Here is a 15,166-nt window from a genome sequence, read left to right on the forward strand (position 1 = left end):
ACCAAAATCAAGTTATGATAAAGGTTCCCCCTAATCCACATTTTGAATAGATCAAATTCTTGCTCCCCTTTGGGTTTGAATTGTTGAGTCGATAGTATCTTTTTAGGCATGCCTTTCCTAGTAATTGTTAGTAAAACAAAATAATTATTTCAGGAGCAAGCACTGTATGAAAGGGAAGGCTTGTCTGTGAAGAAGATTGAGTATGTGGACAACCAGGACTGCATTGGTGAGTGTGTCCTTCCAGCTTTATCTTGTGTGCTTAGCAGCTGCTGTGAATTGCATGGGTGGCAAGCAACATTTGTGTAACCATTTCAGACCTGCTGGAAGGAAAGGGCACGGGCATATTCGACCTGCTGGATGAGGAGAGCAAACTGCCGCGGTCGAGTCACACTCATTTCACCTCAGTGCTGCATAGCACACACCCGAAGCACTTCCGTCTAGCTGTGCCCCGCAAGTCCAAGCTTAGGGACCACCGAGAAATCACCGACGATGAGGGCTTTCTTGTGCGGCACTTTGCCGGTGCCGTGTGCTATGAAACGGTATGTTTGCGATGGGTGTAATTGTCGTCATTATCTGCGAATGTTCACTTGCCTACGTGCTGTAGGGATGATGGGAGTGGATTCCAAGAGGGGGTAAATTCAGCACGGGGTGGCAGAGCCGGGTGGGTGAATGACACTAGGAAATTTGTGTATACAGTCGACGACCGAAAATTCGTACGCCTGATTTTTCGGATATGCTTGATTATTCATACTTTTTTCGCAGCACTGCGACATGGCCCATAAAGCCAATGTATGAGAGCACCTGAAATTGTGGACACTGCAACTGACCACTCGATTTTTCGGACCTCGTTCGCACTCGCCGCCAATAGCCAAGCCGCCATATAATGTATACAGTGCAACGTCATTAATTCAAACTGCAGGAGAGATCGAAAACTTGATCAAACAAAATGAAATTCAAGCTTAAAGGGAGCCTCTTAACTTGCGATGCTGTAATTCTGTGCGAGTCGGCACATTGCGCCCTTGGCACATTGCGCCCGCGTGATTTCGAATTCGTACTGTTCTTGAATGTCTTTCGCCGCACGAACTTGAACCGTAGTCTGAGTTCACGGAACTCATCTGTGCCGAGTCTTTCGTCCCGAATACGGAAAGAAGTAGCAGCGAAGCACATGGGAGGCGTACGGCCTCACGGAGACGGCGAGCGTGGGAGGAAACGGTGGTGCATTTCAGAGCAAAGTCAGCGTGCCCACGCAAAATGCACTGCAGCCTGACTCTTCTATTGTAAAACCGTAAACAACTGGCGTTTCGGTGACAGGCAAGACTTCTCATTATAAGCAAGCCACCGCAGAGTGCATATAGCCGGATATGATGCAGATTTTGGCTCTAGTCTCTAGGCCTAATGGCAAAGGCCAACGTCGACGGAGCGCTTGCTTCGGCCGTTTCTCGGTTCTTATTGTGGTTCTGGGCCCATTGTACTGTGGGCGCAGTGCAGTTATCGCAGCGGCGTGTTCGCTTTCCCGTTTAGACATGCCGAGGGCAGCACAGCCAGTCCGAGATCGTGAAAGCGGTCGCCGCCCGTCGTCCGTGCACATGTCGTGCGGCGAAATATAGTCATGAGGAGCCTTAGAATGTGTGCAATACAACTTGCCGCTTCCTCCGGCATATTGGTAATAAGTTCGTGATTTTTTCGGTGAAATTTGGTTTTCCAGACTGCCCGATTTTTCAATTGTTTTCGCGGTCCCTAGAGAGTCCGAAAATTTGGTCGTCGACTGTATAGGGTGGCTGCAGCTACCACAGGACAGCGATAATTGGGGAGCATGCATTGAGCAAGGTTTTGTCCTGTGGTGGATGTAGCCGGGATGATGATGATGATGATGGTACTGATGATGATGGCCACCTGCTCCGGAAAAGAGCTGAAAGAGAAGAGGAAGAACTATTAGCCAAACTTGAAGTACTAGGCAAGCTGGAAGTATTAGGCGAGCGGGAAGTACTGGGCTTGCTTGAAATAGGTGAGCTGGAACTACTAGGCAGGCTTGAAGACCTTAACTTAGCTTGATGACCTTAGTAAGAATTTAATGAGTTCGAATTAGTGAGTTTTAACTGTACTTGTTATTACTTGCTGTTTCAGGCCAAGTTTGTGGAGAAGAACAACGATGCTCTGCACGCCTCGCTGGAAGGTCTGATGCAAGAGACCAAGAACAGCTTCGTGCGGGGCCTGTTCGATGTGACCGACAGCAAGCAGTCACTGTCTAAGGGCAAGCTGAGCTTCATTAGCGTGGGCAGCAAGTTCCGCAGTCAGCTGCAAGCACTCATGCAGAAGCTCCAGCAGACGGGCACTCACTTTGTGCGCTGCATCAAGCCCAACCTGCGCATGGTCGACCACTGCTTTGAGGGCGGGCAGATCCTCTCCCAGATCAAGTGCTCGGGTGCGTTGCTCATGATGCTGTCTGTTGCATCGGTTCGCAGTGTACTATATTGACAGTTCATATGCTGAACGTGGCAGTCATGTTCTGTCACAGTAGGCAGGAGTTCATAGGTTCGATTTTGGCATCAGTGACTACTTTATCCTAACATCCGTCAAGAGGAAAACATAACAGTTGCATCTCACTACCCCCCACTTGTAGGCAAGGAGCTTGGAGGCTAACGGAAAGGCAAAGTTAAACTGTGGACAGCGCAGGCTGCTATGGAAAGGGAGATGATAGCAGGGGGCAATGCTAAGAGACGGGAAGAGAGCATGGTTGGCTGGCAACAAACGTGAGTTAACGAAATTTTGGTTGGTATCAAGAGCAGGAAATGGACACAAGTAATGAAGTGGATTTCAACAAAAGATAAATGCAGAAGCCTGCAGCAGAGAGTCAGATGGGCCAGTGAAATTAGGAAATTTGCAGGAAAAAAGCGGCCACAGCTGGCACTTGACAGGGCTAATAGGAAACCAGTGGGAGAGGACTTTGTTTTGCGTTGGACGTAGTTGGGCTGATGATGTAGTTGACTGCATTTCAGTGGAAGCAAAATGCAAAGAGATTTGTGTGCAGGGCTTCCTACTTGCACTAAAGGTCTCGAATGGACCTAAGTCAATTCAGAATCCTCCGTCCGCTAGAGCGTGCTTCATAGCCCAGGTCTCTTTTTGGCCGATAAAAGCACATCGGAATTCTTTTTTTTTTCTTAATAAAAACTCTGGGACTTATTTCATGCAGATTAGAGAGCACTGCATGTTGGAAAAACAGTGCAAATAAGACAACGAAAGAAATGGGACACACACAAGCACTTGCATGCGTCCCCTTTCTTTCGTAGTCATCTCTTTTGCGCTATTTTTTCAACATGCAACAATTCCAACTCGTCCAGTTTTGCATCCTTGTCCAAAGAGGACTATCATCTGTGAGTAGGTTTGTGCCACATCCTTCAAAAATAAAGGACTTTTAATCAATCAATAAATTATCAGTAGGCTCACAAGTTATTGTATGTAAACTTCCAGTCATCCCATATCTTTTTTTTTTGTTATCTCCATTCACAACTCTTTACTCCCGTACTCAGTTAAAGAATAAAAATTTATCTTTTGGCTTAACAACTTAGATTGTTTTTCATGGTCCGTGATGCAGAGAAAATATGCATTAAAGCGAAAGGGGCAGAAATGTGGAATGTTGCTGTAGTGCTTGCACGCTGCTAGTGGCTACCGGTCTATGCTACAATTATTTCCTCATTGTGTGCAGTTATTTCAGTTTTTCACTTATATGTATTTAGAGGAGACTGTTCTGAACTGCAGCCATTTTCTCATTGTTTGCAGTTATCTCAGTGTAGCGGTTGTCTAGAATCTGGAAAAGACTCGTGCGTTCCATTTCCATGCACTACTGCATGCAGTTGCTCTGCGGTGTACTGAATGCGCACCTCTTGTAGATGCACGGGGATCCTGAGTAGCTGTTGTACACTTGCAGGCATGACTTCTGTCCTGGAGCTGATGCAGCAGGGTTACCCGTCCAGGGCTCCCTTTGCTGACCTCTACAACATGTACAAGCAGTACCTGCCACCTGAGCTCGCTCGACTCGACCCTCGCCTCTTCTGCAAGGTACGAGGAGGCAACCGTGATGTGGCAGGCACGTGTGCCCTTGGGACGACGTATGCTTTGCAAAGACATGTTGTTAATGCACTGTCAACAGCTCCTCAATTTCAATGCCGGCTAATATGGCTGGTCTGGCAAATTGGGCCCTCTCCCACTAGACTTTTGTCCTCTCTTCCACCGTCTAGCCTTCATGCCTGCTTCACACGTGTCATTAGAGGTGGCGAAGCACCCTACAACTAATGACGCTTAATCTGGAAAGTTTCCTCTTCTTGATTTCAGCTAGGATGTCTTTAACTGGAGTTTGTTCGCTAACCCACAGAGTTCTCTTTCTGAACTGTACTTCCCATGGCTCGCTCTTCATTCTCTTCCCTTGGAAATCCCTTCAAGACAGCAAAAACGAGCGCTGACTTTGGTATTATACCTGCCCCCATTTCATCTTTATCCAGGCTTTGTTCAAGGCCCTGGGTCTGAACGAAAGGGACTTCAAGTTCGGCCTGACCAAGGTGTTCTTCCGGCCGGGCAAGTTTGCAGAGTTTGACCAGATCATGAAGTCTGACCCGGAGAACCTTGCCCAGTTGGTGCGCAAGGTGCAAAAGTGGCTGCTCGCTTCACGCTGGAAGAAGGCTCAGTGGAGCGCTCTGGCTGTCATCAAGTGTGAGTGGACACTCTCTATATGTCTCATTCTTTGTGTAATTCTTTACCAGCCATGTTCACCACTTTCCAAGGGCTGCTGTGATAAGCACGGGTAATGTATTTCACTGCACACTCTGAAGATTAAGATCAATTTACAGTCGAGCTGGGGTACATCGAACCTGGATATTTCGAACTATTGGCTATATCGAACACACAGGTTATCCCCTTGAAGACCCTGTGTAAAAGTATAGGAAACTTGCGCATTATATTTAACTGCAATTTCACCAGTCGTTCGTTATGTAAAATTTTGTGCCACACCCCTACAAGTGGCACTTCTCCTAATGACACTCTTCGATCACTTTTCGTGCTCTGGAACTGGTCAGCTGCGCGGCCTTGGGCACCTGCTGGCAGTTCAGGTGCTATGGAATGTTGTGACTAGGTGAACGTGGGGTGGGCCTGAGGGTGGCCTTCGATAGCTCATTTTCCACATCACATTGCTCTCACGTGGTGAACCCAGCCTTAATAAAGGCCAGTGGTGGCTCTCACCTGGCGTGCTTCACTCGCTTCGCTGCCGAAGGTGTTGCATACATCAACTGTACCTTAATTTTATAGACCAATTATTCTATTTATAGTGCTGTTGGAACAGTATTAGACATTTTTGATATGCAGTAGCTAGTTCCAAAGCATGCACTGTTCACTGCTGCTGAAGGATAGGCCCAGCAGCGGATAGCGAGCGGTGGGCTGCTAGCACGTCAGCAGGTGGCATGTCTTGGCAAGAAATGCATCACGATCTAGCTTCTACATTAAAAAGCATGTCTGCTACTGTGTTTTATATCAAGTTATCGATAATATCGAACTATTTCACGATTCCTTTTAAATTTGATATAGCCAGGTTCAACTGTAATGTCAGAGTCCCATTTCCAAGAAAATTGTTCTTGCTCAGGCATGTGCCAGATAATTTCATTTCAACACCCCAGACATATATTCCTTAATAATTTGTTTGCAGTCAGAGGCATAAAAACATGGTGCACTGTTTGTAGAAAACATACATAGGTAAAAAAGCGTGAATGAAAAAACTGCAAATTTTGTAGTTATCTTTAATTAGGGCATGTTAGAGTTCTAGCACAGCTGGACAGCTGTACGGCCAATACAGTATCACCACTGCCATTGCTACTGATAACACACCTTCCATGCTTGCCTTGTCGCTTTTGCTGTACGATCTACCATAGCTATCTTTTTATTATACAGTGGTGCTAAAACTCTCTAATGCTGTATTATGCCATGGAGTAAGGAACATTTAGTACTATGGTGTCACTGAGCAGTGTATCTTCACTTGTTTTCTGCCAGTAATGTGCTCTTTCTTTTCTTGTGCTCTTTAGTGCTCTGGCTGTGAGCATGTGCAGTTGACATATGCGTGTTTTATATTGATTTAATTGTGTATTTTTTTGTCTTGCTCAGTGAAGAACAAGATCACCTACAGGCGTGAGAACCTTGTGGTGATTCAGAAGACAGTAAAGATGCACTTGGTGAAACGAAAGTACCGGCCAAGGCAAGTTTCTTTTTTCTTATCCTGCTGCCAAAACTGATAAAGTATGGCATCTCTATAGATCCTTGTTTTGCTGAGTACCATTGAATTGTAAACTGGAGTCTGGAACATGTAGTCTGAGGGCAATATTTTCTTTTGCAGTTACGTTAAGCCCCTTTGTTTTTTATAGTGGCTTTATGCAAGAAGGTACTATTGTCTGTACATTCCTTCAGGTTGTCTGAGTAAAAGCAGTGTTAGCAGGCATGTTAAATCAGAACTGTCTGCCATGGGTTTTATCACAAGTTTCACTTTAGAATGAGCAGTTTAGATCTGGTTAATGTTGACATCTGTAAGGTTTCATTTGAGGACTGCCCGTCAGCTGGAACAACGAACAAGAGCGCTTTTTATTTCTTGTTGTAGTAAGAGCAATGTCTGTCAAACTAAAGTGGCCTGCAGAAGAAGTTCTCTTTTCCTAATTGTGCTGGCCCCTTCCAACTTTGTCACCACTGAAAGTGATTTTGAGACATTGCTGCTTCCCATTTGTCCCTCTCCTTGTTCACTTGTGTATGATGGGCCATAACCACAACATTACTCAGCCTCTTCTTACCTCACACCATTTGGAGAGGTTTGTGACAACCCTAGCGGAGAGCAAGCAGTAGTTCATAGTTGTGAGCATCTTGCATTTTTTATGAAAGGTACCTAGTTTGAAGTGGTGTTGGTGTTGAGCACCGTCAACTGCGCATGCCTCCAAACCTCTCTCAGAGGGCCCTTTGGATCATTTTTGGTTGCATAGCGCCATTAATATTAAATTTAACAGTACAATCATTACCATAACTGTCATGAGTATGAGTGCTGTTGGCTATTTTCGTGTTTTGTTTGGGGCTCTTGGGATGCAAGAAGCATAAGCATGCGTTTTATGTCTTGTCTCACATACCGTTTTTTGCACAGGTACCGATGCATGATGAAGCTGAGGGCGCTCATTCAGCAAGTGCAGCAGATGTCCAGCCTTGCAGCTCAGCTCAAGAAAGACGGCCAGCAAAGCAGGGCAGAGATCCAGGCCTTGGAGTCCAGAATCAATGGCACCATGAAGCGTATCAAGGTATGCACTTAAGTACTTCGAATTTTTAGGTACGATCTTTTGCCCTGCACTTTCATTTCTCTTTTTTATTTCTGCCTTGCATTTCGTGTTGTATTTTTATATTTTGTTTTGTAATAAAGTTGCTCCTGCCCTCTTTACCCAGTACCCTTTTTGTGCTTTGCAAGGTATTGTGAGCCTAAGCTGCAGATGTCCTTTTGCAAGAAATGCTACGTTTGTATTAGTTTGGCAGATCTTTTTGTACGGATACTAAAGCCGTGCATGGAATAGTTTTCAGGAAGCGCTTGGATTTCAATGGGCCATAGTTGCTCTCGAGAAATTGCACTGCACCACTTGGTGTATTGACTGTGACTGTGTGGTTGTTATTGCTTGGCGATGAGAAAGGAGCGTAAACAAAAAGCCATTTGGGGGATGCAGGATGGCAACCTGCGGACAGAGGACATGGAGAAGGAGCAGAATGCGCTGATAATGGCGGCGACGCAGCTGATGAACGCACTGAACCAGCGCATCCAGCTGCAGAAGGTGGCCGAGGAGCAGGAGCGCATGCGGCGTGTGCAGGAGGAGATGGAGCGGGCACGCAAGCGCAAGGAGGAAGAGGAACGCCTCAAGAGGGAAGAGGAGGAGAACAGGCAAAGGTGAATGCCACACCCTTGATGCTCTGGGAAGGGGCTGCACGTTCAGCACTTCATGGGGTAAGAGGGAGCGGTGGTTGGGCTGCTACCTTAAAAACATGCTAGCAAAGCAGAAAAAAAAAAGGTATTTGTTTACATATAATGGGAGTGAGGAAAGCTCACCAAAAGCATTTATCGCACTTTAGTGATCGTCATTGTCGAGCGTACTGTCTTCCGACAGTCCTCTTTGTCTTCAGTACCATCGAGCGTGTTCGATACCCCGCATTTCTTGAAAATGCTATCGATGAGCTCCTTGCGAATGCTGGCAAAAGTGTCCACAATCTGGCTGTAGAGGCCCTTGTCAGCCTTCTGGTGGCTGACCTTACCTTACCTAGTTCATGTAGCAGCGCTTGACGCGGTGCCGATGCTTTCGTCGGTTACGAGCACTACTGCTGCCATGGTCTTGACATTGTGCAAGATGCAATCATTCTGCTTTTGATAGCTTGGGCATCACGAGGTCTGCGTGGTGAAGTGGGGTTGAAATCGAAACAGCCAACCAGTGCAGCTGTTAGGTAGCACCTCCTCTCGCGGGAAGCGTGATGGTGATAGTGCTGTAATAATGAGACCATAACTGTGGATTTGAGCTATTCACCTCTTTTCTGATGTCCGCCTCCATTGGCATTACTAGTGCCACAGAAGCCGTCCTTATACCCCAGAAAGACTATTTTTAAAAACTGCCGGCAGAGTTCACTGAAACATGCAATGTATGTGAACTATTTCAGGAAGCTTTGCAGTGTTACTAGCTGTTCATAGCATTTTATGCATTTATTAAGCTCGCAGTTAGGTTGTCGGTGATAATCTTGCCTTTTTTTATGAGTAGGTTAATAGCGATCAGTTTTCTTCAGTTACATATGTTAGATAACTTCTTTAAAAAGAATGACTTGAGGTATGAAGCGTCACAGTTGAACCCGGATATATCAAACCCAGATATTTCGAAATATTGGCTAAATGTGCTAAATATTGGCTAAATTTGCAAAAATCCTGTGTAAAAAGTATAGGAAAGTTGTGGACTATATCGAACTCGAATTTCACTGGTCATTCAATATATCGAATTGTGTGCACTCTTCGCTCATGGAGACGGGTCGGCTGTGCGGCCTTGGGCCCCTGCTGGCACCCCTATAGTGCTGTGAAACCGTTTGACAAGGCTAACGTGTGTAGTGCTTGAGGGTGGCTTTCGATCTCTTATACTTATTGTCCATACCACATCGTTGTCATGAGTTGAGGCAAACCCTACTGTCTAAAGTCAAGCGGGGGCCCTCGCATGGGATGCTGTGTTATGCTGCCGAAAGTGTTGCGGAATCCAACTGTGCCTGAATTTTATAATGAGCGATTATTCCATTTATAGCATACTGGCAAGAGGATTAGAGATCTTTTGATAGGCAATAGCTAGTTCCAAGCTACCGGTTGCTGTGGCTTCAAAGCGACGCAGGTTAGCTATAACAACTCCTATGGAGTGGTGTGCTGCCAGCACGGTGGTGGGTGGCACGTTGCTGAAAGAAGTGCGTCATTAGTGGGTGCAATGCATTTTTGCTTTCAGGTTAGAGGTAGGCTTCTTTATTTCATTTTTTTATATATCGAATTATGGATATATCGAACTATTACTCGATCCCCATCGAGTTCGATATATCCATGTGGTACTGTACTTGTGGAGTGGCCATTAGTGCAAAGTGGCATAGTTTTTTGGGGCTTTGGGGGTTCTCTTGACGAATGCTTGCAATATGCACTATAACTAATTTGTTTGTGTTCGACCAGGAAAATTCAGATGGAAGCTGCCAGGAAGGCCGAGGAGAGAGCAAAGCAACTAGAAGATGCCAGACTAGCAGTAAGTAGTCTGTTAAACCGTGATAACTTCTCTGCATTTTGTTTCATCACAGGCAGTCAGCATGAAGTGACTCTTTTTTTTAATTCAAAGACTTGCCATGTGGCGTTAGAGGAGGCTGACGATAAGCTGCACCTAGCGACACACATCAGTGTGTGTGGTTGACATGTCAGTGTATGATCGGCGACGGCTGCTTGCTGCATGGTACCAAGCATTTGCATATGTGCTTAGTTTGTAAGGGTGGGAGTAATGGCCCATTGCGTTTCAACAACCATTTTCTTGGAAGACTTTATATTGATTCTGCAAAATGTTGTATATTCTAATTAACAGTGTTCTTTTCGTTGTGTGTACTTTCTTCATGGAACCCACATATTTTTCTCTTTTTTTTTCTTCCAGAAGGCAATGGAAGAGAAACTCATCCTGGAGCAGAAGGAAGAACAGATTAGGTATGTGTGTCTCATCACATTTTGTACGCCTGCCATGTTACTCTTTTGTTGCTACTTCAAAGAATTAATTTTCAAAGAATTAATGTTCAAAGAATCTTTTTAGATTGTAAAGCAAGTCACATAAGACCTTTGGATTGCAATTTTTTTCGTTCCTTGTCCCTCAATCTCATCTAAACCTTCACAATGTGAGCTACGATCTGCTTCAAGCTTGGTGTCATATATACTCCAAGTCTATTTATCTAGGACAAGATGTCCTCTTTTTGCTCCACTGTTTAGTGTCAAGCAGTGATTAGGTAGCAGCGTGTGCAGTTTGTAATCGAGACCGTTCACAACAATAGCAGCTGGTCATGCTGCATTGATGGTGCCTGCCTAAGTGTTGTGGGGAATGCTGCTGGTTCTGCAAATGTTGAACTCTGCACGTAGACGGAGCACTGCATGCCTAAAACCTCTCATTGACAGATACAACCGGCCATATTTGCTTTTCTCCATCTCCTTTACATGCAGGAACCAACAAATTGAGCAGGAGTCACGCGATCATGAGCTAGCTCTTCGCCTTGCGCAAGAGAACAACAGTGTGGTCGAGGATGTGGGCACACCAGTTCTGCCAGTCAGGTGTGTGCCATGTCTGGGCTTTTCTCTTGCAGATCCATCACTATTGCATAGCCCTGCAGCTAGTGCCTGTTCTTTATCTGGCTTGCAGATCCCAGGCCAAGGCCAAGTCAGAAGGGAAGTTTGACTTGTCTAAATGGAAGTACTCTGAGCTGAGAGATGTCATCAACACGTCGTGTGGTAAGAGATGAGCTCATTGCTTCTTATTTAGTATATACTACCACATAGTCTGCAGAACTTCATTTCAGTGCAATTTTTAAAGGAATGGTAGTCCTTTCAGCTGCTGTTTCTTTATTTCTCAACCATGTGTCTAGCTGATTGGAGACAGTTGCCAAGTGTTGTTCACAAAAGCAGACAGATGCAGTCACTGTGTCTTTGTGTAGCCTAGCCAAAATGTTACGCACAGCAAACCAAGCCGATTCACCATCCAGATAGAGCAAGTTCTACTTTAAAAGGCACTGTCACATAGTTGTGTAGGGCATGTATATTGCTGTCACTTCTGCTTCTTGTGCCCTGCACATATTTTACTTCTCAATTTGTTTTGTCCACTTTTGTTGAGTAGTTTGTTCCTCGAGTGTGTTTTTGTGAACAAATAATAAGCACTTGTACCGTTTCAGATCTGGAACTTCTGGCAGCTTGCCGTGAGGAATTCCACAGGAGGCTAAAAGTCTACCATGCATGGAAAAGCAAAAATGCCAAGAAGGGCAGTGGAGATGCCTCACAGACTCGCGTTCCTGTTTCACTCCAGAATGGTGGTGCGTCTACACACCTATAATATGCGGGTGCTTGCCAGTGGATGGTGCAGGCATGGGTGCTGTTTCTGGGCTGGTGCTTTCTTGGTTTAGTTCACATGTACTGAAGATGCGATGCCAATCAATTCGGCAGCCGCTGCTGGCAGCATGGTCTGCTAGGACCACTTTGTCATGTAATGAATAATTATGCTTCACTATTGTATAGTCTTTGCTTTGGACAGAGTTCATAGTTTAGTGAGTCTGGCACCAACAATAAATGTGTGATTTGTTATGTTGCCTGTCGTTTTTATTCGCTTACCTTTTTCCTAAATAAATTTACAAGGTCCAAATCTAATTTTTCACCTCTTCTGTCAGAGATGTGAAGGCATAAGACTACTTTGGAAATTGGTATTCCTTGTTGGGTTTAATTTTGGGAAATTTAGATAAATAACATATCAGTGACCTGTGCTAGAGATTACTCTACTGAGGGCTGTTGCTTTCTAAAGGCCAGCATCCTAATGGAGATAATTCAGCCTTCTCAAACTGAATAGGACAGCAGTTTGGGCCAGTTGGTGGTCTGTGATGTCCCAGGGGTATGCAGTGTGGGAGAAATGATGCACTATCCTATGTCCCTGTTCTGGTTTCATTTCTTCCATGCTGTGCAGCTGTCATGTCTGAAACCCTATTCTTTCCATATGTAATGCATGCAGAGAAAAAGGTAGGGTGGTAATATGTAGTTGTGTAAACAATCAAGGACTTTATAATACTGAACCATTTTTTCATCATTAGGCTGTTATTGGACGGTAACAGTTATCCTTGCAATACCTTGCAAATCCATTCCGTGATTTAAACTCCGGAAAACTGACTTAAATTTCCAATTCCACCATAATTTGATCTCATTTTTGCAAATCAATGTAGGAAAACTTATCTCGCCTTTTGATTTTGCTGCCCATCTCTTCCAGACAAAGTGCATCAGTGCATTTTGGTGGCAGTCTAGAGTGGACTTTTTTTCATATGTACTGCTGACATCAATTGCTGATGATTTGCATCATATAGTATTCTTATGAAATGACCCCTTTCTGAAACTAATTGCTCCTTTGTGTGGCAGTTCTTATTTTAACACTGTCCCCAACTTCAGGTGCCCACTCGGTCTCTCCGGGACCACGTGGGGATGTGACAGGAGAGGACAATCGGCAGCGCTACTTCCGCATTCCCTTCCGCAAGGATGGCAGCAGCAGCGGTCTCTGGTTCGCCCACTTTGACGGACAGTACATCGCTCGCCAGATGGAGCTGCACCCAGGCAGGCCACCTGTCCTGCTGCTGGCAGGTAAGAGGTGCTGAAAGACATCCTGACATGTTCAGCATGAGGACTGAATTCAGTTCGTGAACATGTTCTGGGCCAGCCTGCTATGCTAGTTAAGTTACATAAAACAAAGATGTGGCAACATTCTATATGTAAGTCTCCCCCGTCTCCGCAGGGCGTGATGACATGCAGATGTGCGAGCTGAAGCTTGAAGAGACCGGCCTGGCACGGAAGCGAGGGGCCGAGATCTTGGAGCATGAGTTTGAAGCAGAGTGGGCCAAGTATGGCGGGCCAGTGTACGTCCCCTTGTCGACACGACAGAAGTAGAGATGAGGCCACTGGCACCAGTGGTGGTGCGTCACAAAGGAAAGAGAGAGAGGGAGAAGGAAAAAACGCTTCAATGAAGCATTGAAAGCTTTCTGGAGGCCACACTGTGTGCCAAGGAATGGTGGGAGGCAGTTACTTTTTTTTTCCCACCCTCATTTTTGCTGCTATGTATTTGAGGTGGAGCATGGCAGCTGGGTGGAGTAACTACTGTGGTGCGACGTGTCAGGTTTGGTAGGGCGCGGCGATGTTAGATTTGTACCTAGCGTTAGATCAAAATTGTTATTTATATATATCTTTGAAGGGTTGTGTGTAGTTAGTGCTTTATTATCCTTTTTTTTTTGTGATCTCATGTCTTTTCATAGCGATTTTTTTTTTTCCCTGGCAGAAAAGATTTGTTCGAGGCTCTCTGTTTCAGAAATGCTTGTCGGACATCATCTCTGGACGGCTGAGAACAACTCGCCACTGTATGTGTCAAGCCATAACATTTCGTTCAGTCACTTAGCATGGTCAAGCCATTGTGTAGTGTTTCATATCTATTTCAGGAAAAAACAAAAAGTGCCTAATTTTCTTCAAGAGCTAATCTCATTTGCAGTCTTTCTTGTTTTGCTTATACATCCTTGCATAACGTTTGCTATCTTCCGGTGGTTGTATTTGTTAGCCATGGGCTGTTGCATTGCCCGGTACCAGTGACAGGATATCTATGCCTATGTTCTCGACCTCTTACTCTGTTCTTGTAGGTTTCACCATTCATGTGTCTATGCTACTTTATGCTGTTGTCTTTTGCGCTGACAACAGTGTTTTCTGCTGCAGGAGCACTCCTCTGCTGTACCCATTACAGTGTGAACGTGCTTCGTCTGTCTCGGTTTTTAGGGAGTCCCTAATTTATACACATAGTTCAATATAACTCCCGATTGCAGTGATTTTGTGATGTTTTGAATCTCGGTGCTATGATGATTTTTTTTTTCTGGTATGGTTATTTTTGTAGATCTTTTTACGTACGGTGATCTGTGCATTTTTTGCACCTATACCTTTGTTATACTCGGTTGTGGTGGTGGTTTGGGGCCTCTTTTGTTTCCCCACTTCCTTTTTTTTGCTGGGCGTCTACAGTAATGCCCCACTACTTACACGTCCCAGTACTGTCTACACTTACTGATGTTTATACATCTCGGCTACTGTTGAAGCTGTTGTTCCTCAAGGCCTGTCATGAATGGAAGAAATGTACAAAGTACATGGTTCTTCATTCAGCATGAACTCGTTCCATGTGTGGCCAAAGGTTGACTGTGGGGTAAATAAAGAGCTCCGAGATGATACTGCGCTTTTTTGCTTGTTAGCAGTTGCCTTGTTTATATCGGCTCTCCGGTAGCGAAGGTGTCCTTTGACGCTTGGAATTAGTTCGCATCTGTCTTGGCTGCGTGCACCTTGAAATGCTATTTTCATTGCTGGCCTGATTCTGAAAGGGTTCTTGGTGAAATAATTGGTGGTTTCTCATTTCATTTTTATTTCCTTAAAGGCCCCTTTTCACGGGCTTTACAGGAGGGGTGGGTACAATGTTTTGCATGTCATACTTAGTAGTCATGTGCTATTATGGTAATAGATTACGGTTTGCTCTGTGCGCGAAGTTCTCAGGACAGTATGCGCTACAATGTCGTCGGGAAGGTCATTCCAATGGACGGTGGTGCGAGAGAAGAATGAAGACGCTTTCCTTTCTGGCTGTTATATCTCTGGGGGTTTAAAGTGACACTGAGGAAAAATTGAAGTTGGCTTGTATCATAGAATACCAGCTCCTAAACACAAAAGAGCCACTCTTTCTGAAAACAAAGCTCTTGTAAGGTAGAAAAGAGCAAAAACTAAAATACAGGTATCGCTTCCACAGGCCAATCTGTGTGATGATGGAACAGGAGAAAAGAGCCACATATCTCTGAGGCTGACAAACGTGCATGAACGTTAAGCATTTGA

General features: G+C 45.0%; 1 protein-coding gene across 3 annotated transcripts in view; it reads left to right on the forward strand.

Annotated features, from left to right (window-relative positions):
- The window catches only part of jar (Myosin heavy chain 95F jaguar), a 36,141-nt gene extending 21,621 nt beyond the window's left edge, over positions 1 to 14,520 (forward strand). For 2 of the 3 annotated variants that reach the window (XM_077631791.1, XM_077631792.1), the window contains exons 13-27: positions 154 to 226; positions 316 to 539; positions 2,125 to 2,422; positions 3,926 to 4,056; positions 4,497 to 4,704; positions 6,142 to 6,232; positions 7,157 to 7,307; positions 7,722 to 7,939; positions 9,728 to 9,797; positions 10,191 to 10,240; positions 10,745 to 10,852; positions 10,941 to 11,029; positions 11,467 to 11,604; positions 12,719 to 12,907; positions 13,059 to 14,520. In XM_077631791.1, coding sequence (XP_077487917.1) covers positions 154 to 226; positions 316 to 539; positions 2,125 to 2,422; positions 3,926 to 4,056; positions 4,497 to 4,704; positions 6,142 to 6,232; positions 7,157 to 7,307; positions 7,722 to 7,939; positions 9,728 to 9,797; positions 10,191 to 10,240; positions 10,745 to 10,852; positions 10,941 to 11,029; positions 11,467 to 11,604; positions 12,719 to 12,907; positions 13,059 to 13,210 — 2,190 coding nt within the window. In that variant the 3' untranslated portion in view covers positions 13,211 to 14,520. The remainder of the gene's footprint in view (positions 1 to 153; positions 227 to 315; positions 540 to 2,124; positions 2,423 to 3,925; positions 4,057 to 4,496; positions 4,705 to 6,141; positions 6,233 to 7,156; positions 7,308 to 7,721; positions 7,940 to 9,727; positions 9,798 to 10,190; positions 10,241 to 10,744; positions 10,853 to 10,940; positions 11,030 to 11,466; positions 11,605 to 12,718; positions 12,908 to 13,058) is intronic. The other variant, XM_077631793.1, reaches the window with a different exon arrangement.
- The last annotated feature ends 646 nt before the right edge of the window (positions 14,521 to 15,166 follow it).

This window comes from Amblyomma americanum, chromosome 7 (assembly GCF_052857255.1).
Source record: "Amblyomma americanum isolate KBUSLIRL-KWMA chromosome 7, ASM5285725v1, whole genome shotgun sequence".
In the NCBI taxonomy this organism is placed as follows: Eukaryota; Metazoa; Arthropoda; class Arachnida; order Ixodida; family Ixodidae; genus Amblyomma; species Amblyomma americanum.